This window comes from Alosa alosa, chromosome 4 (assembly GCF_017589495.1).
Source record: "Alosa alosa isolate M-15738 ecotype Scorff River chromosome 4, AALO_Geno_1.1, whole genome shotgun sequence".
Taxonomy (NCBI): domain Eukaryota; kingdom Metazoa; phylum Chordata; class Actinopteri; order Clupeiformes; family Clupeidae; genus Alosa; species Alosa alosa.
The window spans coordinates 10,748,261-10,770,111 of NC_063192.1; the positions used below are offsets into that span (position 1 = coordinate 10,748,261).

Genomic DNA, 21,851 nt, shown 5'->3' on the forward strand with positions numbered 1-21,851 from the left:
ACATTTTCGGTCGTTACGTCTTTCAGTTTCACAACAGCTGAAAAAGAAAAAGAACCCAAAGGGATGTCATGGATAGTCCATAGGATAGTCAGACAACATAGAAGATTCCAGATAAATTTATTTGTTGAAGATGTTTGATTCAGATTTGTTCATACTAAAAGTTGGTGAATCACGGTCTGGGAGACGGTCACTGGCAGACACTTCATAACTCAAAACAAAAACAAAAATGAAAGGATATAAAAATACAGACAAATCTTACCGTAATCATTTCTGTACAAAACATAGAAAAATGTCAAATTCATTACCTGGGATTCAGTAAAATATACACACATATTTATTTATGTTTTTAATAAAAAGCTTCTAAGCTCTGGACATTTACTAGCAGATTGAATTCCACTTCAATGCAAGATGAGAATGACCATAACAGCCAGTTTCCTCTGTCACTGTCAAAAGATGAATAATGTTGAGCTTTTTGTTAATTTTATTACGGTGTAAAATTTATTGAAGAATTAGAGCACAATGTCTGAGTTAAAAACAAAACAAAAAATAAAATAAAAACAGCTATAAGAAAATAACTTCTTCCAAGCCTCAATAAAAATCATAAAGGATAATAAATATACAGGTTGGATTGATAATGAGTAGTTAGCATTGATGATAAAAAAGAGAGAGTACGGTGTGGCATGAGGAACAATCTGAAAAGGCAAAATGGAACTGTACTTCAAAAGGCTTGGCTGCCATGGTGACTTGACCCCCTTCCTCCCCCATAAAAAAGTGAGATGTCACACAAGTGCCCCCATATGTGAACTTTCAGGGGAGGGAATTTACAGGACTGTGGTAAAAAGAGAAAATTCTGTGAGGAAAGCTTAAGTCTGTGTGAACAAATGTGATCTCCAAGATGCAATGGTGGAATTCCCTTTAACAAGACACCAGAAAGGACACCAGAGTGAACTGCTTAGAAAGTGGCCCTCTAGCTGACTGCCATCACAAAAAAAAAAAAAACTATGAGAGGAGTTAGGGTAGCTATTAACAGAGGAAAATAAACTGAGAAATAAATATGGTCCATACAATTTAATGATTGCATGGTTAGACGAAGTATATACAGAACATGGGATACTTCACCCTCAAAAACCAAGATACTGCCCATATATATTTAAAACCATTTTACTATGATCTTATATGTTCCATGGATATCTGAGATAATATGGAGATTAGAGTAAAATATGCTATATTATGATCAACTTGAAAAAGGTCTACAGGACGGGTGGAATCTTGTCTTTGAAAGTGCATATGTACTTAAAATCTGAAAAAACTTTTTTTTTCTTTCCTGTGGGCATTTTCTGGTAGTTTATATTAAAAAATCTAAATGCATTTTGAATCAGCCATTTGCATACAATCTATGAGAGTATAAAATTGTCCTCAAAGGAATAACAGCTAAAAACCGGGGATTGTCTGAGGTGAAGCAAGAAGGCTTACAGTATTTCAAAAGAATGTGTGCATGCTCTTTTTTTTGTGAAAGGCAAAAAGGCTTCATCTACTGTCCAGTGTAGTTACGTTACTGATACATACCATTTGCAGTGATAGTGAGGACACACAAACAGCTTGTTGCTGACAGACCAATCCTGATTCTTTAACTGTTTAGGGCAGCAGAGAATGCTGAAGGCACTGACCGGTGGCATGATAGTCCAAGGAAGCACCGGGTTTAGGTAATGGAGGAGGATCAGCTCCTAGCGTCCGCCACGGAGCGGTCAAGGGAAACCGTAGGAAACTGGCTGGGCATCTACTGCCGAGCACCATGGGACAAGACAACTTTATACAACACGCTGCAGGCTCTCATTACACGGCAAGATGGAGCCCTTGGACTCCGGTAGGGGCTACTGAGAGGCACATTTAAAAACAGCCTGGTCAATTCTATATATGCACTACTGTGTTGTTTAACTCCACTTTGGAAAGCCAGAAGAGAACAAAAAAACTCTTAGAAAATAAATATTCAATGATACTCCCAGGTTTTTTTTGGAAGACACTTAGAATTTTTGTACCTATTACTTAGAAGGAAAAAAAACAAACTGTCAGTCTTTTTGAAAATGGTATAATTGTTTAAATCTATAAATATAATTTATATAGTTTATTTTTTATCTCTCCGCTATGTGTTTTTGTCATTTCTTCCTCTCTTCCCCATTCCACACGCTCTCTTCTTCTTCCTCTTCTTCTTTTTCTTCTTCTCTGTCCATCTTTCCCCATTGTCTCATACATTTTCTCCCACACGCTCTCTTAATCTCGCTCGCTCATGTGTGTGTGTGTGTGTGTGTGTGTGTGTGTGTGTGTGTGTATGTGTGTGTGTATGTGTGTGTGTGTGTGTGTGTGTGTATGTGTGTGTGTGTGTGTGCGTGTGTTATTTGCAGACGAACTGGTCCACGGTTCGGGAGCAGCGCTTGCACTTGACATAGCAGCACCAGTGGAACTTGCAGTGGCAGCGCTCCACCAGCGTGGCCTTGAACTGGTCGTAGCCGCGGCCGCAGCACATGAGCGCACAGCCGTCCATGCCCTCGGACGTCTTGTTGCACAGGCGGCCCTGCGTGCCCAGGGAGCCGGTGGTCTTGTTGACCACGCAGTAGTCTGGACTGGGATCGATGTAGACCAGGTCCTGGCCAGTGGGCGGGTTGAACTTGTTGTGCACCTGGACGAGCTTGCCCCGCGCGTTCAACTTCATGGAGGCGGCGCTGTCGTACTTCTCCTTCAGCAGGTCGCCCACCTTGCGGAAGTCGGCCAGCTGGAGCCAGCAGGTCTTCAGGCTGCAAGAGCCCGACACGCCATGGCACTTACACGAGACGTGCGCCAGGTCCGACACCGCCTGCAAGGCCGGAGAGATAGAGATAGAGAGAGAGAGAGATGCAGGTCAGAAAGGAACTCCTGAGCACGGACTACAAGATTCACAGCACGACTGACCGCAAAAGAAGCACAAAAGGCGCAATACACATCACAAAAACAAATCACCTGGCTCCATGCTTCATAAATATGTCCAACATCTTGAAAGACTGACATATGCTTGTTTCAAGATGTACATTAACATATAGTCTCAAAAACAGTTTTTATAAAGTATGCTGAAGGAAAGCCAGAGAGAGCTGGTCTGCCAAAGCAATTTGCATCTGCATGGGAGATCTCCTGCAATGTAGGGCATGTGTGGGAGAGCTTGTAAGATTGGTAAAGGTCCATTTAGAGCAGGGGGTGGGGATCAGCACATACACATACACATGGAAAAAAGGCAAGTGTTTGGCTGCCTTCACATTTCCTTTGAGGTAGGTTCAATCATATGGGTAACTCCCGAGAAGAAAAGACAGAGAAAGAGAGAGAGGGAGAGAAAGAGAGAGAGACATCACGATTGGATCTAGCAGAAAACCTTCACAATCCTGGAGATCAAAGCATGCTCTTCAAAAAGGAGGGCGAGACAGAGCTGTTAACCAGATGAGAGGCGATATGATGAAGATCAGACTGGCCTATATTCCCCCTCCTCTATCCCTCTCTCTCTCTTTCTTTTCTTCTGTATGTCGATAACATCTCAAAGAGGGCTACGTGTCAAGCCGTCATGCCGTCGTTTACTGGCCTGTCAGACACACTGAACTCCTGAGCTATTCCACAGCTATGACTGCATACCCACCGGAACATTCCCTACAAATGAAAAAAAAAAAAAAAAAACAGCTCTGTTCCTCTGAAGTCGTCCACTTCAGAGACAGTTGGCTGAGCAATGCATGCATACATATTTTTTGGCATCGCTCGCCGCTGTAGCTAACGCACAGCGTCTGTTTATAACGAGGCTGTTTCCTGATAAAGAGCAGCAACAAGAGCTGGCTACAGAAACACACAAAAAAAATGCTGTGGAATACATTAACCACTCGGCCCCACCAGCGCAGTTAGGCAGGCAGAGATGCTCAGCATCGACAGCTAAATGAATTTGATGAATTAGAAACATGCATCGGACACAGCGCGTTACAGGCCCCCGAGCTGTTTCCCAGGAATAATGAAGCCTTGTCCTGAACCAAATGTCATTTCAAAATAAGTCTCTTTTGAAAGGATAATTTAGTCCAGAGCTTAATCCCTCGTCCTCAGCACGGTCCCCCGGGAACACCTTAATCACACTTGGCTTTCTGATACTCGAGATCTCTGTCTGGTGTAACTGAATGGTGTACTGTAATGCAATATCGAGATAATTCCTAAAAAAAACAGGACAGTTTAAGAGTGTGTGTGTGTGTGTGTGTGTGTGTGTGTGTGTGTGTGTGTGTGTGTGTGTGTGTGTGTGTGTGTGTGTGTGTGTGTGTGTGTAAATGCATGGCATTTTTAGCTCTATTTTATATTCATCTCATGGTAACAGAGAATGCATTTCAGCAACATCTCATCTCCAAAGACAAAATAAAATGTGTGGACGCACCCGTCGTCCAGCCTCATTATTGTGGAGGTTCATCATGAGCCGGGCACTCTCTATGGAGCCCTTGGAGTAGGTCTTCTCGCGCTCGCGCGCATCCACAAACTCCTTAGAGAAGCGGTAGCCGTACATGAGGTTGTCGCCGCAGCCACCCCACAGCCAGTCGCGTGGCAGGTCCTTGGGCCGGGCAGCGCGGCTGCAACCACAGCTGGACAGCTCACCCTCCCTGCAGGCGCGGCTCACGGCGTTGACCACGCCCGCCGCGCTGATGGCATACGTAAACGCCGTCTCCCGGCTACCTGTGAGAAACAAACAAACAAACAAAGAGAGATCAGCCAGGGGAGGTGGGGAGGGGAGCCACATGCACATACTGGCTGCACGTCAGGGGGCCTTCACACTCAATCAGCTTCGGCCAGCACAGATGGAAACCTCAAGTAGCCACGCAGAAAAGCCGTAGGACTGTGAGCAGTATGGGGTGGGGTTTGTGGCGTGTATGTCTGTGTGTGTCTCTGTGTGTGTGTGTGTGTGGAGGGTGGGGGGTGGAGGTGGATGTAGTGATTTACTGGGTTATGTTTAGGCTGAGTCATAAAGGACTTGGGAGTTGAACTATAGTGGGCCTGAGTATGGGCAAGAATAAGGGGTAGAGAGTGAAAGAAGAGAGAGAAAGAAGAGAGAGAAAGAAGAGAGAGAAAGGGAGAGCGAGTGAGCACCTTGGCAGTGCTCTTACAGATGTATGCTTGGTTACCTTCATGCTGTGCTGACCTGAACTCTAGGAATACCAAAGCAAGCCAAGTCTTACTGAGCGGCATTCGTTGGCCATGAGGTATGGATGGACACACGGGGGGAATCCACGACTCCAGCGCCGAGTTAGACCCACTGCTCATAAATCCAGCCTGGCCAAAATGCACCGCAGTATGCTAACCCACAGCACCTGGAGGGCCTCCACTGGACCCCAGCCACCCTGACTCCCCCTGCCCTGAGGGCACCAGTTACAGTAGGTGCATTAGCTGGAAGCATGCCCCCTGGTGGTGGAGGCTTGTACCTGCAGCCGTGGTTCTCCCCCCCCTTACACAGCTAATGGTTTTGAAAAGCTGATGAATGCAATAAAAATAGAGCGCTTCTATTATTGCCACTGAATTACTATTATTGTCACTGCATTAAAGGTCAATAGTCTCCACTGTAAAAAAAACCCAACAAGCCAGTCCACTGTCCACACTGTACTCTGCCCACACTACTCCAGAAGATAGGAGTCCAGGGGAGAGGGAGGCGAAACGGAGGGAAAATATGGAACATGGAGTGTGTGTGTTTGGGGGGGGGGTTGGATGGAAGCAGCGGAGAGACATTAGTCTAGTCAGCAGGCAACAAAGGTCAACACAGCCAAAGAGGGGAACAAAATAAACAGACTGAAAACCTGTCTCTCAAATTTAGTACGCCGCTCCCTGGAAACCAAACTCCAGATGAAAATACCAGAATAAGGGAGTACGCCTGAATGAGCGAAAGAGAGCGAGAGTGAGAGCTAGAGAGTGAGGGAGTAAGTGTAAGAGAGGGAGAGGGAAAGAGAGAGAGAGAGAGAGAGAGCGAGAGCACCAGTGAGTGAATGAATCTTATCCAGATGGGAAGGGTTTTTTCGGCGGGGAAGGCTCAGCCAGGGGGAAAGAGAAAAAGGTTATTACTTTCTTTTACTGTTTGGGATTCGTCGGAGGAGACAGGCCTAATAGCGAAGCTGTCGACAGACAGGCTGTCCTCAGCCCGAGCTGACGCTGCCTCCTCATCCCCCTGACCCACATCTCATCCCCTCATCAGCTCCACCCCAAGACCCCCTCCAGGGAGCCAAAGCATCCTCCCCGCAGCAGGGCCTGCCAACCTGGGCATGCGTGCGCCAGGTCCCCCGGCCTCTTCCCTGGATATCGCCCATCCATCACTCGGACAAGTGGAGATGGACGAGTCCTACACTATTAAGGTGAAGGTTTCTTAGCACTGCCGAGACCGAATTCTCTCCTCAGAATTTTTTTGAAGATGCATTTGCAAAGTAGTCATGTTTATGTGTCAAGCAGGGGCTAACATATGGGACACCCAACATCTCCAGGAGCAAGAAAAGTGAGTGAAGAAAACTAGCCCCAAATCTACACCTACTGTAGCATGTGCTGAAACGTCTCCGCCTTTTTAAATACAGTTGAGTATATGCCCCAAGAGGAATTTGCAAATGTAAACATGGTAGTTTCTTAAAGGGAAAGCGGGCAGATTTCTGCATTGGCCATGGCACAGCAACCCTCTGCGAAGAGTGGATCCCTTTAAGCAGAGGCTGTGTACATTAGCAACATCATGGGCAGCAGCAGGACAAGCCAGAATTTCCAGGCTCACTTTGACAGGGCTGCATTTGGCTAAGCCACAGCCTCATCTCTAATTCATTAGGTTTTGAACATATGTTTAAGACTTTCACAGAAAAACACTCACAAAAAACACACACACACACAATATTATAGAGCAATCAGCTCAACATTTTCTAAATATGCATTTGTCTACTCAGGTCTACTAAGCACTAAGCAAAAAAAAACGGCGAAAGTTGTCAATGTCACATTTGTAGAAATATGTGCGTTTGGCGAAGGGTGACGTTTGTGCTCAGAATGTACTCAACGTCTACAAGGTTTTACTACCACTTAACCAAAACCCCCCTGAACGAAGAAAAAAGCCTGGAGTGAAAATGCTACAGCTACTTACAGGAGCTGAAGAGCACAGGACTCCAGACTTAGAAAACAGCCATAAATGCCACCACTAAGCCACCTTTACAAGAGCCAATCTGGTAGCATTAAACATTTGACAGAGCCCATAGAAAATACATTACTGCACCGCCAATAACCAGCTTCTCCTAACCACCAATAAAACGCAACGCTATAAGGTAAGGTACCTTGCCGAGTGGTGCCGGCCACAGAGTAGGCATGCTCGGCCTCCGCAACCCTGGGAAAGCGGTGTGTGCTGCCCTGCCCATGGCCGGACGAGTGTGCTGGATGTGCTTGCATTAACTTTAAATACAGGGCAGGCATAAATTTGGGGGAAACACAATTACTCACCATTCTCAGTGTCAGGCACGAGCCATTTCGAGGGAGCCCGCACTTGATTTATTCGCAAGACCTCACCATAAAACTATTTCTTAACCACAGCTGCTAAAAATGAGCAGTTCCATGTGCGCCCCTATGCATTAAGCGAAGGGGGGAAGGCCAAGGATTTACTCAGGCCCTGCTCTTCGCCGGAGACGAGGCCCGAGAACAGCGTGCCTCCCTGGGCTTTGGGACGCGCCGCGATCCGGGGAACCGTACGAGCATCCAGAAGTCACACACACACACACACACACACACACAGAACCATACAAGCATCTTCACGTCACAAACACACACACAGACACACTCACGTAGCACACCATGGAGAGACTGAGCAGGGACATTTGTTGGCCACAGCCGCGCAGCAATTTTCTCCCATTAATCTCTCTTTAAATCCAGCTGACCACAGTCGGGGCTGATCCCAGAACAGCCATCGCGACACGTCAGAGCCAAAACCTCAGGTCCTCTAAGCAGCAGCGAGGGGATGATGCGGGTCAAGAGGACCAAATCGGCTGCTCGGCTCACTCGGCTCGCTGGCGGGAGCCAAAGATGGTATTGTACGGTATCTGCATTCCGAGCCGCGCTCAAACCCAAGAGAAACAGGAGAAATTGGCAGGGGACGCCTCTAACGAGCAGAGAGCGAGTCGGCTCGCACGGTGCTCACAATCCGCCCCACTGAGAAGGAGGCAGGCTGAGGAATACGAGCAGGGCGCTCTGGCACAAAACAGATAGGACTAATGACCAATAAGTAGATATGAGTACTGAACTCAACATGTGGTTGCATTTTAGAGCGGCAAGGGAGGGAAAAAAGGCCCTCAGAAGAGAGAAAGTGCTAAAAAGAGCTGCACAGCGCATAATATAAACATGAAAGAGACAGATTTGGCCAGCTCCATCTTAAAGCAACCGAAGGTGCTAATTGAAAATGAAAACCTTTGTCAGACCTCTTTCAAAGAGTCAGACAGCTAATCTGTGAGCTGTATAAAGGTGCTGGTCAGTATTTAGTTGAGTCAGTCACTCTTGAGTGTGTGTGTGTGTGTGTGTGTGTGTGTGTGTGTGTGTGTGTGTGTGTGTGTGTGTCTGTGAGAGTCTGTGTGAGTCTGTGTGTGTTTGTGCGCGTGAGACTGAGCTGACCGTTGCTTGGGCGCTTACCTATCTGCATGACGCGGCCGAAGACGGACGAGTTGTCCACAGTGCTGCAATTCCAGCGGCGGTGGCGGAACTGGAACTGGCACTCGCGGATGCCCGTCTTGGCGCCCTCGCCGATGTACTGCATGTGGTCCTGGTAGAGCTGGCACAGCTTCTTCTGGCCCTTGGACAGGCCGGCCAGCTGACTGCAGAGAGGCTGCGCACCAATGATGTAAGCCTCGGGGATCAGCAACGGATTCATGGCCAGGGACCTGCGTGAGGGGAAACAGCCCCATATAGGCGCGCACACACACACAAAAACACACACACACACACACACACACAGCAGCTCAATTAGTCCCCTACGAAATCTGATCCACTGTGGAAATTACTGTAGGGGTGTGTGTGTGTGTGTGTGGGGTGTTGGGGATAGGAGAAGGGGTGAGAGGTTGTGTGTGTGTGTGGGGGGTGCACAAACACACTCCCTGCCGCTCTCCTCTCTGACACAGTAAATCATTAGCACCTGCGGACTGGTCTGAGCAGTATGTGTATGTACGTATGTGTGTGTGTGTGTGTGTGTGTGTGTGTGTGTGTGTGTAGACGGGACACAGAGAGGCTCGGACACGCTGGATGTAAGATGAGACCCCCGGCCTGTCTGGAGGGGCAGCCTGGGCGAGTGGCGGCCGCTCCCTGGCCCTCTCTGGTGGCTCAATGGGCCTCTTATCTGTGGCACTGCGCGGCCCAGCGTGTAAGAAATATCCGCGGGTGACACTAAGGGGATTTCACTAATGCCATTATTGCCTTAATTGAAGGTGACTTAATGCAGCTTGAGACTCCAGCATTACAAGTGAGGAGAAGGGAGATCAGGTCTACACAACATAAAGTGCAGGTAAACAAACCAAACTCTAAAAACACAATTTCAAAAACATATCCACAAAAAAAACTGCAATCACTTGCTGTTTTTGCTGTCCCCCAGAGAACTGTTGTACATTTATTAGGAATTAAGTGCTAGAGTTGCATGCAATTGCATGTTGGATGCAATTACATTAATTTTTCCTTTGGTAAAATTACAGCTCAGGATCTGAATGCGCACTGTTCCAACCCCAAAAAGCAATGGAGCTGATATCAGTGGAGCGAAACAAACCCAGCAATCAGTAAAAACATCTTTTTCCCTTTAACAAGTACATTTGGGGCTGTTTGATACTTGGCATGACACACTCCTATTTTGTCTTTTCTATTAATGGAAAGAGGAAAGGATCCGCGAGTGCTCAAACACAGGCACATACAGGCATGAAAAAAAGGAACACACACACACACACACACTCCTACGCAGTTCGTGCCTGCACATATTTGGAAATGCTCATGAAAACCACAGCATTCTATGTTTTATATAATATTCATCATTTTGGTTTGGCAATGTGGGGCAAAAGAAAATACAGAGGGGGGGAAACTGGATGTGAGAGAGCGCCTGTGCTAAAGTCAGCATGTTGCATTATTCCTGCATGATTTCATGTGTGGGATACAAGCGCGCACCAACACACACACACACACACACACACACACACACACACACACACACACGGGGGCAAAGGCCAGACTATATGGTGGATAGATGTTCAGACCATCAGGAAATGGAAAGGGCCGTCAGGAGAGGGCATCAGGAAAAGTGAGAATAGTATGGAAAAAATGGAGCAGACATAAAGAGAGACAGAGAGAGAGAGAGAGAGAGAGAGAGCAAAGATGAAGGATAGGGGTTGGTCTAGTTCCTTATCCACACTGTGTCTGGCATTGGCACAACCATCTGTGTCACTGTAGTGTACCTTGTGCACTGATTCCCTCTACCTCTCTTTTTCACACACACACAGCATATGAATGCAGCCCCTGAGCCGGCGGTCTAATTTGGGAGCGGGAAGAGCTAGAGAGTGTGTGTGTGTGTGTGTGTGTGTGTGTGTGCGTGTATACGTGTGATTGTGTGTGTGTGTACGCACCACCAGGAGCTCGCCTCCACCACCACCTGCATGAAGAAGGCCAGGAAGGTGATGGCCACCACGCCATGCCTCGCGTCCATGGAGCCCGTCAGCGCCGAGCACGCCACTCCGTGCCGCCGGAACATTCTGAAAAAGCAGCTCTGGGGGGGGAGCAGGAGCAGGGGAGATCGTGTGAGCACATGGTTCTCTTTCTCTCCTTCACACACACACACACACACACACACACACACACACACACACACACACACACACACAAATACACAAGAGAACAAACATCTAACCCAGGCCACTAGCACCTAATCACAATCATAAAAATGACCCGTGTGTGTGCGCAAGTGACAACGCACATGAAATATGGACTGCAAGCGCAACAGACTGCACCCAAACAGAGAGCGTTGAATGATGGAGGGAGAGAGACAAAGACTGTGTGTGTGTGTGTGTGTGTGTGTGTGTGTGTGTGTGTGTGTGTGTCTATGTCTTCGTGTAAAGTATAATTTGTGTACTTGCATGCACATGTGCTTGCACAGTTCGAGCCTGGGGCCATCGCTGCTTGCAAAGCAGTCATTTGGCAGCAGACTTCAGTGTGAATCACATAGAACTGATAGACGTGCAGCCCAGGAGAATAAAACAGCCTTCAAACCAACCAACACACAGCATTCCTGCTGGACAGTTCACTTTATTCAATGATAAGAACATTCCTTGCTGAATAGGAAAATGGACTGGGGGCACAGGCCTGGCCCTTGGCCCCATTTACCTCAATCTCATTCAATTAGCTTCACCATGGGTGCTAGAATAAGAGCTCCATTGCAACTAAGGGGATTTTCAAATGAAAATTAAATCACTTGTGTATCATTTGTATTAGTAAACTGCCCTTGTCTACCTTCACATCTTATTAAGCTTTAACTCAGCATTTCTCTCTTTCTATTAAGATATCCCTTTGCAACAGCCAAGGATAACTTGATTCTCCTATTAACAAAGGAAATAGCTCTCCTCTCAAAGCATGTGTGGATAAAGAAGTTCAAGCAAAGTATGCATCCTCCAAAAGCCTATTAAAAATCTATAACAAAAAATATTTTCCCCACGAACATCACGGAAGTAGGCTAATGTTTACACCAAAGTTGCACAAACTGTGACTATTGCCTGGGAGGATTGTGTGTACACAAGCAACAATGTATAAGAAACAGAAGGACTATTACTGCTATATTTAGACAACACGTCAGTTTGTTCGTTTTCTAACTGATTCCTCTTGAGCAATGATCGCGCAGACGTGAAAGAGGCCCTCACAACGCGTCAGTCTGTTTCCCTGGTCTCAAGAGCGGCCGCTTCATTCCTCAAGATCCGTCTAAGCACTATGCCCGTGCAGAAGCCCATTACAAGAAATGCTATTTTACAGGAACTCATGTGAATGTCTCTCTAATTTACTGTATCGGGCACAAACTGGTATAATCCAGATTAATGATTATTAGGACTAAACGCTCACGTTTCTGCAGCATTTCTACTTACCATTTTGCACTATTAAATAACAATACTAAGAGACGCACTACAGCAAAGATAAAACAAGTATTTAATTATAGACACAGACATTTCATTCAAAGCAACAAAAACACACAAATGTTTTTTTTTTTTTTACCACATAAAGCTGTTATACCCCAACATGCCTGATTTGTAGAATAAAAAATCAGTCATAAAAAATAATTGAGGCTGTAATATTTATTTTAAAAATATTTGATTCATTTGAACTCGAGTACGCTCTCGCTGTCAAAATTCATCTGTGATATTTTTGAAGGTGCGTCCGCCATGAACAACCAGAGAGCCGCAAAGAAATTGATAAATATACAATTGTTGATTTAAGAAAATATGACTGTAAATAGTAACACATGGCAAGCCTGTATGTTTATTTGTAGTTTAATTAAATATCGTGTTAAAAATGGGCGAATGTGATTCCAATTAGGCCTACATTTCCAACTGAATTTAGCGTAGGCCTAATTTCAAAATCACGTAATGCTGCACACAGCCATGCAAAACTTCGTTTTTAATTGATATTTCACTTCAAATAGCATAACATTGGTTGAGAAAAAGGTAACAAATTAGTGGTTAAACAATTTTCCCTTAGCGCGCCTGAGTTGTGCTTGTGACTGCCAACTCTCCAATTTGCATCTATTCCTGATTCTGGAGAGAAAAGATTTAAAGTAATTTGTCATGGTTTACATTTTCCAGAGTTTCGTACGAAAGAGAAACCGGGCCTCCCTAATAATCATTAAATTCTCCGCCAACTTCTGCATCACACGGGAACATGTGTTTTTATTTTAGACGTTTTAATCCCGTTGATAGGATCTTTAAAATTCCCCGCACTATTGCTGTTCGTTTATGTGAAAAGGAGGGAATACAGTATCGCAGCGGGTATAAACACACTTAAATAAATCATAGTCCATGAGAGCCCAAATACTATCAGGTGGGCCAGACGTATGACTAAATATCTTGGCCTGACAGACTTGTTGTGAAAAGCCAGCGATATAGGACACATCCACGCTCAGTATGGGGCAGTTGAAATATGGAAATATCTCAGTATAAAGAAACGTAAAGATGTACTGTAGGATGCATCACGTTCTTTCTCGTGGAGAGTAAATTGTTAGAGCCTAGTAGAGGTGTAGACTAACTCCGGGTAGGAGACCTAAAACAGGACAGATCATAACTGTTAACCTGTCATAACACCAACCAAGGCGATAAAACAGATCATTGAGTTCGGCAATGCCCATAACTCCCAGCGAGAGAGAAAGACAGAGAGAGAGAGAGCGGGAGGGGGTGCATGGCAGGTTTGCAGACAGGCCCTAGTCATGCCGAGGTCGACTTTTCAGGTGCACGTCGACGAAAGAGCAACGGGAAAAGAAAGGTTAACACTTGCTTATAATCCTCTAGTGCCAGAATCAGTAGGCTATATAAATTGCAAGGAATTTTCACATCACATGGGCTATTCAGGCAAAATGGGAGAGAGGTCTGACTATTTAGTCTAATTCAAGCAATTAAACACTGCATGAATACCAGGGGCTAGGTTACTATTTTACGTATCTTTGGTTTGGTAAGGGTTAACATAATATTAATAGTATGTTGACGGACATTTAAAAGAGTCAATTCGATTCTTCTCCAGGTTTCCATGATTTGCCCCAACAAATGACAGACCCCATTCAAAAATTCCATAAAATCTAAATTCGAAATGTCTGAGTTGATCTGAAGAAGCTGTGCAAGTAAAAAATAGTACACTTACACTTTAGAACCAGAATTACAATACCATACCTTTTCATTTTACAATTCCCCCAACAAAAAACAAAAACATGAAACAAGATGACTCATACTACATTCTCCAAATTACATATTTGATGCTGTTTAAAACTGAATTATTATACTTTACCATTTACAATGCATGCAATAAATCTAAAATAGTTTGTGAAAAACCTTTTACTCGGTCACGAATTCCGACGTATGAGCAGCACGTCAAAAACAGTGTTCAATGTCAGTGAGACGGTGACCCTATTCCTCGACGTCTGAGAGCACACATGAATACTCATTGTTCTAAAAGTGTTCCGATGGTGAAACGTCGGACAACAATCCACCAGAGGGAGCCAACCCCAATAAAGTTGTGGCAAAATATGGACCGACTATGTGTACGGGTTCGTGAGCCTGGGGAACACCAGCAAAACGCTGCATTTTAAAGAATTCCTACACAATTCCGTCTGCGTTTGTTCTCCAAAGATGCAGAATGGCTCTTGGCGTAAAAATACCTTCCCACACATTAGTGAGTATTTTACTAGAAGACATAGGTTAATACAGATTCAGAGGTTTAAAGTTACACTCATTAACCTCAGTAGATCTCACTTTAACAGCTGGATGCATGAAATTCTAAATAAAGACGTCATTATCACTTAAAAGAAGCAAAAGGATGAACAACCTTGCAGGACAGAGAAACTTACCAGGAGAAATCTGTGTTTCTGGAAGGCAGTAATCCACTCTTTCAGAGTTGGCTATCAAACGATAAATTCCAGTGCAGAGGCAAAAGTTAAAGATTTTCCAAATGGCTATTCTCCCCCAAAAATGCAATCCAGGGCACACTGAAGTGTAGAGAATAGGAAAGTGCCCGTTTCTTAAGAGGTAGAGGTTACCAGCCGCCTGTCGCCGTTTTGCCTTTCTTGGTGTGGGTAAGCTGACATGAGACGGACTAAGCAGGGTGTACGAAGGGGGAGGCTATTTACAATGTCCAAAAGCAATCGAAATAATTAGTGGCTCTCACAAACCGTGGGCGTGATGGTGCGGAAACTCTTAATGACAAATAAAATATTCACAAGTGACTAAACGTGTTGTTGGCTAATGCTTCAGCACTCAACTTTTACCGATGCTATTCAAATGTTTTGTCTGTTCTCCAAATTTGCCACACAGTGGACGATTTCCCCGATTTTTGATGCAAAGCTGAATGTAACGAAACCAGTGATGGTTGAAGAAATATATCCAAGTGCTCGGGACTCTGAAATCAGAATGCTCTCTACCTGCTGAAACATCCATACGGGTATCTTCGCTCCAAACATGAAGCAGCTATTCCACCCTCCATTCTGAGCAGGACGTCAATCTCTCCGTAGATCTCTCGGGTTATTGGGAGATTGTTTGTGGAAGTTTGTGATGTCGTGAAGCCAAAGACACCTTTCCAATATCCACGTCAGAAAATCGAAAAAAGTGCCAAATGACAGCTACGATCTTCCCAAAAACCTAGTGCAATGGCATTACGTCCAGCTCTAGTGCAGAGGAAAGTTGGTAGTCGATGTCAAAGACAGAAAAGTGCACTATCGGAGATACCCCTGAACACCGGCTAAATTATGTGTTCCGCACCTCAGAGCTTCAGACTACTTCAGCTTTATCACCTGCCCTCTTGCCTTCCTCTCGCAACTAGCAGATCTTGCCACTGATGCGCGCCGGAAAAACCTACCCGCTGGCGCATGCGCTTAAGGGGTCTTTTTTTCCCCTTCAAAACTTGCTACAAACTTCCCAGAGCCGAGAGAAGTTGGATTCCACATATCACCGCCGTTCAAGTGAAACTGGCGTTAGGCTATTCGAAAAGGAGACAGAAAGGAAACAACAGCACAGGTTAGCGTTTTGGTATGCCAGCGTATGACCAAATGAACTTTGAATGTGCAATTTACATTCCATATTTTTTTTTCTGTCTTGCATAGTTCAACAGCAGGGCGTGCATGTGCGTGTCCCTGTTTTGTTGGTGTAAATGTGAAAACAAAATGAAGCCTTTCATTTTTATTTTGTGGTTTTTATAGGAAACAGAGACGGATTGCCTTTGTGTCGGCAAACTGGCAAACAGACAGTTAGTACTTGGCTACGATGCTATAATTGCATTTAACAAAAGCTCTGATGTAGAACGATCCCTACATTCTGTGCGTGGAATATCATAAGGAGAAGCTGACTTTGCAATACATTGCAAGTTTAGAAGATTTCAGTGACTTCACAGGCTGAATTGTCTTTCTTTGATGAGCCGCAATTACTGTGTCAAAGGTCTGCAGAGCCGCTGAGTCTCAGGGACTAGAGAATTAGGCGAAATTGTAAAAATGGGCGGAACGGCCTATAACAAAACAAGCCTCTCTATTACCTAAAATAAACTCATAAAGTACCTGGGGCTATTGCGCCATCCGTGCCAAACCTGAGTTTTGATTTTCGAGTGCGCAGTATCAAATTACACCTCACTTAAACCCGGAGAACGTGGGCCAGACAGTTTGCTTATGGAGACCAATCTTCCAATTCAGATAAATATGTGTTTAAGCATTATAACAATTTTTATAACTAGAATTATATTGGTGAACACGTTGGACAACATGTATTGAAAAGATGTTGAACCAAGATGGAGAGAAGATAGCATGTTCAGCTTTCCCCTCATTACTTGCAAGATCAACCTATTTTTGATTCTGACAATGTTGTTCATAAAAACAGTTTTTACTTGTTTACAGGGAGCTGTAATTATCCAACTTCGTCGAAAATGAGATGGTGTCATTAGGAGGAATAAAGGAGGAAAAAAGGGTTTTTGAGGTATTTTCATTCAATTTTGGTTTAGCAAATTGGTCATCCGATTTACAATTTGCTGAACCAAAATTGAATGAAAATACATCAAAAACCCTTTCAAAATGTTAGGTTGATTTTGGTTGTTTTTATAGTGCTTCAATGTTCAGATAAAATTACACTTCAAATTTTAATTAAAGACAACACTGAAATGAAATTCATCACACAAATCTACAATGACTTTTATTCAGTTATTTCGTTTCCCCATGAGTGATTCCTATGTCAACTTCTAATACTAACAAATCATTTCCTTCACCCACAACTTGTTGGACACAACGCATGTTTTTGAAATAATAAACTCTCAAAATGGTGTACATGTCATGTAGTCAGTGCAGTTCGGTCTACCTGTAAAAGTTTTTAAAGACACACACACACACACACACACACGCCACACAGGATTTGCCCGTGCCTGTTCAAGGTTACTATCTACATGCCGAGAGGGAGAGAGAGGAAGCGAGAGAGAGAGTTATTGTCTGAAAGCAGCCTTAACTTAGTCTTGGACATAAATCTACTTGAGTACACTGCACTGATTGCACAGCACTCTGGATCAATTTAGAGGATAACTACCTGATATTACCTGAAGACTCTGAGGCCACCTGGATGTGGCCCAGACTAAGACCCACACACACACACACACACACACAAAACCCCAGCACAGAATAGCTCTGATTGTGCATGAGAGGTGCCCTGGAGGAGTTCCACTGGGTACCTCTCCGAGCCCAACAGCCCCCCCCCCCCCTCCTCCCACTCCTCTTTTGTTTCAGATTCCTTCAAAATGGGACACTGTCATCTTCCCCATAGAGCCCAAGCCAAGCTTTACAGAGGCCGCTGAGAGAGCAAGTAAAGCTGCAGACGTGGAAACGTGAGGAGCCCATATAGTTTGACGGAGAGCCGCTTTTTTTATCAGACTAAGAGGAGAGATGTTGTGATAGCATCCTGTCTCTTCCATTCCCTGAAGGCATGCCCGGGCCACTCGCATCCCTCTTGTCATGTGCGCACACACTGCCTGAGGGAACAACCTCCCCCTGGGATGCGTCAAGAAAAATGGGGGTTTGTTTGGACACTGTATTAAATTCGAGTGCTTAGTGCTCAGTGACCTATGAACTCAGGCACTTTACTCTGGAGGGCTCAACTTTGAGGTGGCTGTCGACTGGCAGCCGAGGGTTGTCTCTTTGCGGTTAGCGGAGTGTGTTTTTGTGAGCCGGTGAAGTTTGCTGTAAAGCTCCTGGAGAATCCTGGCTCCTTGTGGTTTGTTATGATGCGAGAGAGAGATGGCTATGATTGCTCTTGCTGAATTCTTGTCTTTGTTTCAGAATGTGTGTATCCCCTCACCTCTCTCTGTCTCTCTTTCTCTCTCTCTCTCTGTGTGTGTGTGTGTGTGTAACAGATGCCACTGGATCAGATTCTGAGGAGATTGCCATTGTGTTGCATGGGGGAAGAGAGGAACAGTTGTCTTGAGGCGTTAGGTGAAAGAAAAGCCCTGAAGGGTTATCAGTCTCGCCAGTGAGTGATAGAGCATTGCAGACTGAAAAAGTGGGAAGAGAGGTATAGATCAAGATGAAGTGACGCAGAAGAACGTAAACAACCGAGGGCCAAGAAGAGTGCATGTTATATAATCTCCCTCTTTCTCTCTCTCAAGAGCTGCAGTGCTGTAAAACAAAGTGTTCATCTAATGGCGCTGTGTCACTTTTTAGCATCTGCCTTCATTTTACTCTTGTTTTCATGTTCCAAGTCACTTTGCTACTGTTCAGTTCTAAATGTTACCGTATGCGATGGCACATCTACCTGTCTGTGTGCATAATTATGTTCATTTGTATATCAGATGATAAATTGATGGGATGTCACTAATACTTCAGCAGTGCCATGTCATATTCAGCCTTTCTTTCTTTCTTTTTATATAGATACTACTCAGTGTGTGTATGTGTGTATGTCTGTGAAAGGGGTTAACATGTTTTCATGTGTTTCCACTGAGTGGCTGAAGTGTGACTAACCATAGTGGATCTGCGGCTACTTAAGCCAGACTAGTGGCATAACTGGACAGTGATCTCATCTCTCTCTAACCACCCCTCTAACCACTGACCTCCCAGACCACATCCTAATCACAACCACACCACCGGCCCCCCTCCACCCAACCCCACCACCGTAAAGAGGAATCCCCGATTATAACTCCTAAACCATAACCCCCCACCCCACACACACACATTCACATGACCACATCTTAATTATAACCATGCAACCTCCGCCTTAAAACACACACATACACACACAAACACATACACATACATACAGATACACTTCCAGAAACAGTAAGAGTGAATCTGATTCAAGGACATTCAAAGTCTCTCAATACCAATCGACTGCTGTAAGGCTCTCACTCAGTCACAGCTTCATCTCCATATGCAGCACTCTCCCTGACTAACAGTCCCTGTCCTGTGCAACCCCATTCCAGAGTGACCACAGCTGAGTTCCTTTTTTTTTTTTTTTTTTTTTTACGACGGCTCCACCAAACTCCTTCCACCAATCACAGGCAAGCGCCCCCCGAACCCTCTCGCTGTTGTCACCCGGCCACAACACTGGCTTTCCAGAAGGCCGTGTCCTAATAGCTCATGTCCCATCAAGCTGTCAGGCAGTAAAACATGGTGTTCCCACTTTTGACTGATCTGTTTGTCCCCAATCAGTGGTATCTCAAAATTCCTCAGCACTGATGATGGCTGCATTCGGAGCAATTCATATAAAATTCCTGGGATGCATTTTATGATGTGAATTGCTGGCTCGTCCCACCCATACGGTTCAAAGAATTACTCATCCTTACAGGGCTGTACACACACGGCAGTGTTTTTTTTTTTTCTCTTGCAGTTAGCTGTGCGCTAATTAGATGAAATATTGCGAATACGACATGAATGAGCTGCCGATGGGAATAAGACATGACGCACGTCACGTTTATAGCATCTCTGGGAAAACCGCCCTGCCATTGGTGCCCTCTAATCGACGGCAAAACGATGTATCATTCTCGTCACCACCCCTCATCTCATTCAACACAGATGGAGCCGAAATCTACCCCCCCCCCCCCCCCCCTTAGTTTACCTCGGCAACCTATCAGCCTGGAAGAGCTGGTAACACCCCCACCAGGAGCCACCAGCTCGCCACAACCTAAGCACATCAAACCACTAGTCTTCCCCTCTGTCCCCCACCGATACTCCACCCCCTCCCCATGCTCAGCTCCTTCTCCTGCGGGTGCAAAGCTGGGCAACATCTGGGTGAGTTTATGAGGGACAGAGGGGAGCTGGAACCGTTTCAACAAGAGAGAAAGCGTGCAAGAGAGATATTGTGAGTGTGTGTGTGTGAGAGAGAGAGGAGAGAACATATGTTGTTCTTTTATATCATGTATCAATCACTTAAAGGTGGGCAATTTCAAAGAAACTGCTATGCCCTCATATTGGAAATGTAATAATGACCATCGTCCTTTATGCAGCATGGATTCCAAATCTGCTCTTCTCCATTATAGATGCACAGGGAGACAGTGAATTAAAGAAAAGCAAACCTTTATTGAATGAGCAGAAACAAACAATGCTTCAGAGAGAAAAAAAACTCTTCAAGACCAATGTAAAGATACTTGCAGATCTGTCACAAACATCTCCATGACGTAGCAGAGGACAGTGACACATGCTCACAGTCCAGTACAGCGGCAAGTCCCTTCTATACTGTATAGTATAAATAATAAGAGCCTGAACATGCCACACACACACCACACACACATAGATACAGAACATTAAATATGTACACATACAGTACACACAAACACACACAATGCTGACTTTGTTGAGACTTATCACCTTAATATTATACTTTATATAATATTCTATGCATTATATTTTTATTTCTTAGATAAAGAAATACGAAAAAGCAAGTGCTGCACCCACTAGATTCATGAGGATATCAACCTACAACCATTATATGTACCAAGTGCGACAATTTTATAGTATTTCCTGATGATTTCCCGTAAAATGAGACGCATACTTACTGAATACTTTTTTAAAAATTTAGAACATAATATATTAATGAAGTATATGTATCTTACTGCAAAAACATATTTCTTTTAACATGAGATAATTATGCATTAAAAAACATAATTTTTGCAGGGACAAAATTGTTTTTTGCAATCTAATAGAAATAAGTTGTAATGTCAACTAACTTATTTACTTTTGCATTAGCCAAATGTTATCTTAATTCTTATTTTTTTTATTGCACATTCACATACGCATACAAGGCATCAGAGAAATTAAGAGACATGGTTTCAATGACCATAGTTCATGTAAACATGCCAAGGAAGCTCCGCTCAGAACATTTAAAGAGAAGCTATTTTTTTTTTTGAATATTTTTCCAATGAAAATTGAGGAAGTCATAGTCTCTGGTATAAAATATATCCTTTAAAATAAATAATTTGGTTCTAAATTATTTTGCTGTACAGATACATTTATAAGATGAGAAGTCTAGTCAACGCCAGCTTTACTTTACACACACACACACAACACTACACTACACTACACTACATTACATTACACTACAATCTAATACAATGTATTTATTCAAATGACTGGATATTGTATATTCTGGACTTGGGTTCTTGAATGTAATAATAGTATTAAGACATTCTATTATTCAAACCGTGCTTGCATTCTACTGTACCTTCCTGTTCACTATAAAGCTTTACCATAAGCCTGAGAAACCCTTAAATATGTGATAGAGGTCCATTTTACACACACACACACACACACACACACACACACATTCACACGCACACACGATTCAGTTGAATAATTAAACAAGAAAATGGTGAAAAATATATATAAACAGCAATCCAATCAATAGAAACATTTGCATTGTCTGACATAGAAAACAGTATGGATAAAAAGAAGAGCATTGGGTATATGGCAGAGGACTCTTACAAAAGTACAAATATTACAGTCAAATGAAAAAGAGAGAGAGATAAAATATAGATGTATTCATTCACAGTGCAAACACACACAGCAAGTCCTGCACACAGAAAAAAAGAGCATTCCTGAAGGAGATTTTCTTTTTCAATACACAACTCGAAGAACCTTTAAAGAAGGGTAAACAAGACCTTTT

The 21,851-nt window shown here is 44.1% G+C and overlaps 1 protein-coding gene across 2 annotated transcripts; it reads right to left on the minus strand.

Annotated features, from left to right (window-relative positions):
- Positions 1-815: 815 nt before the first annotated feature.
- wnt5a (wingless-type MMTV integration site family, member 5a) lies at positions 816-15,589 on the minus strand. 2 transcript variants are annotated; one of them, XM_048240995.1, is made up of 5 exons: positions 14,588-15,589; positions 10,623-10,762; positions 8,659-8,906; positions 4,421-4,713; positions 816-2,848 (listed from the first exon to the last, which is right to left on the minus strand). In XM_048240995.1, exons 2-5 carry the CDS (start codon positions 10,745-10,747, stop codon positions 2,390-2,392), a joined length of 1,125 nt encoding a protein of 374 aa, XP_048096952.1. In that variant the 5' UTR covers positions 10,748-10,762; positions 14,588-15,589; the 3' UTR covers positions 816-2,389. The 2 variants fall into 2 exon arrangements, with proteins under 2 accessions (XP_048096952.1, XP_048096953.1); XM_048240996.1 differs by lacking the exon at positions 14,588-15,589 and adding an exon at positions 14,073-14,146.
- Positions 15,590-21,851: the final 6,262 nt, after the last annotated feature.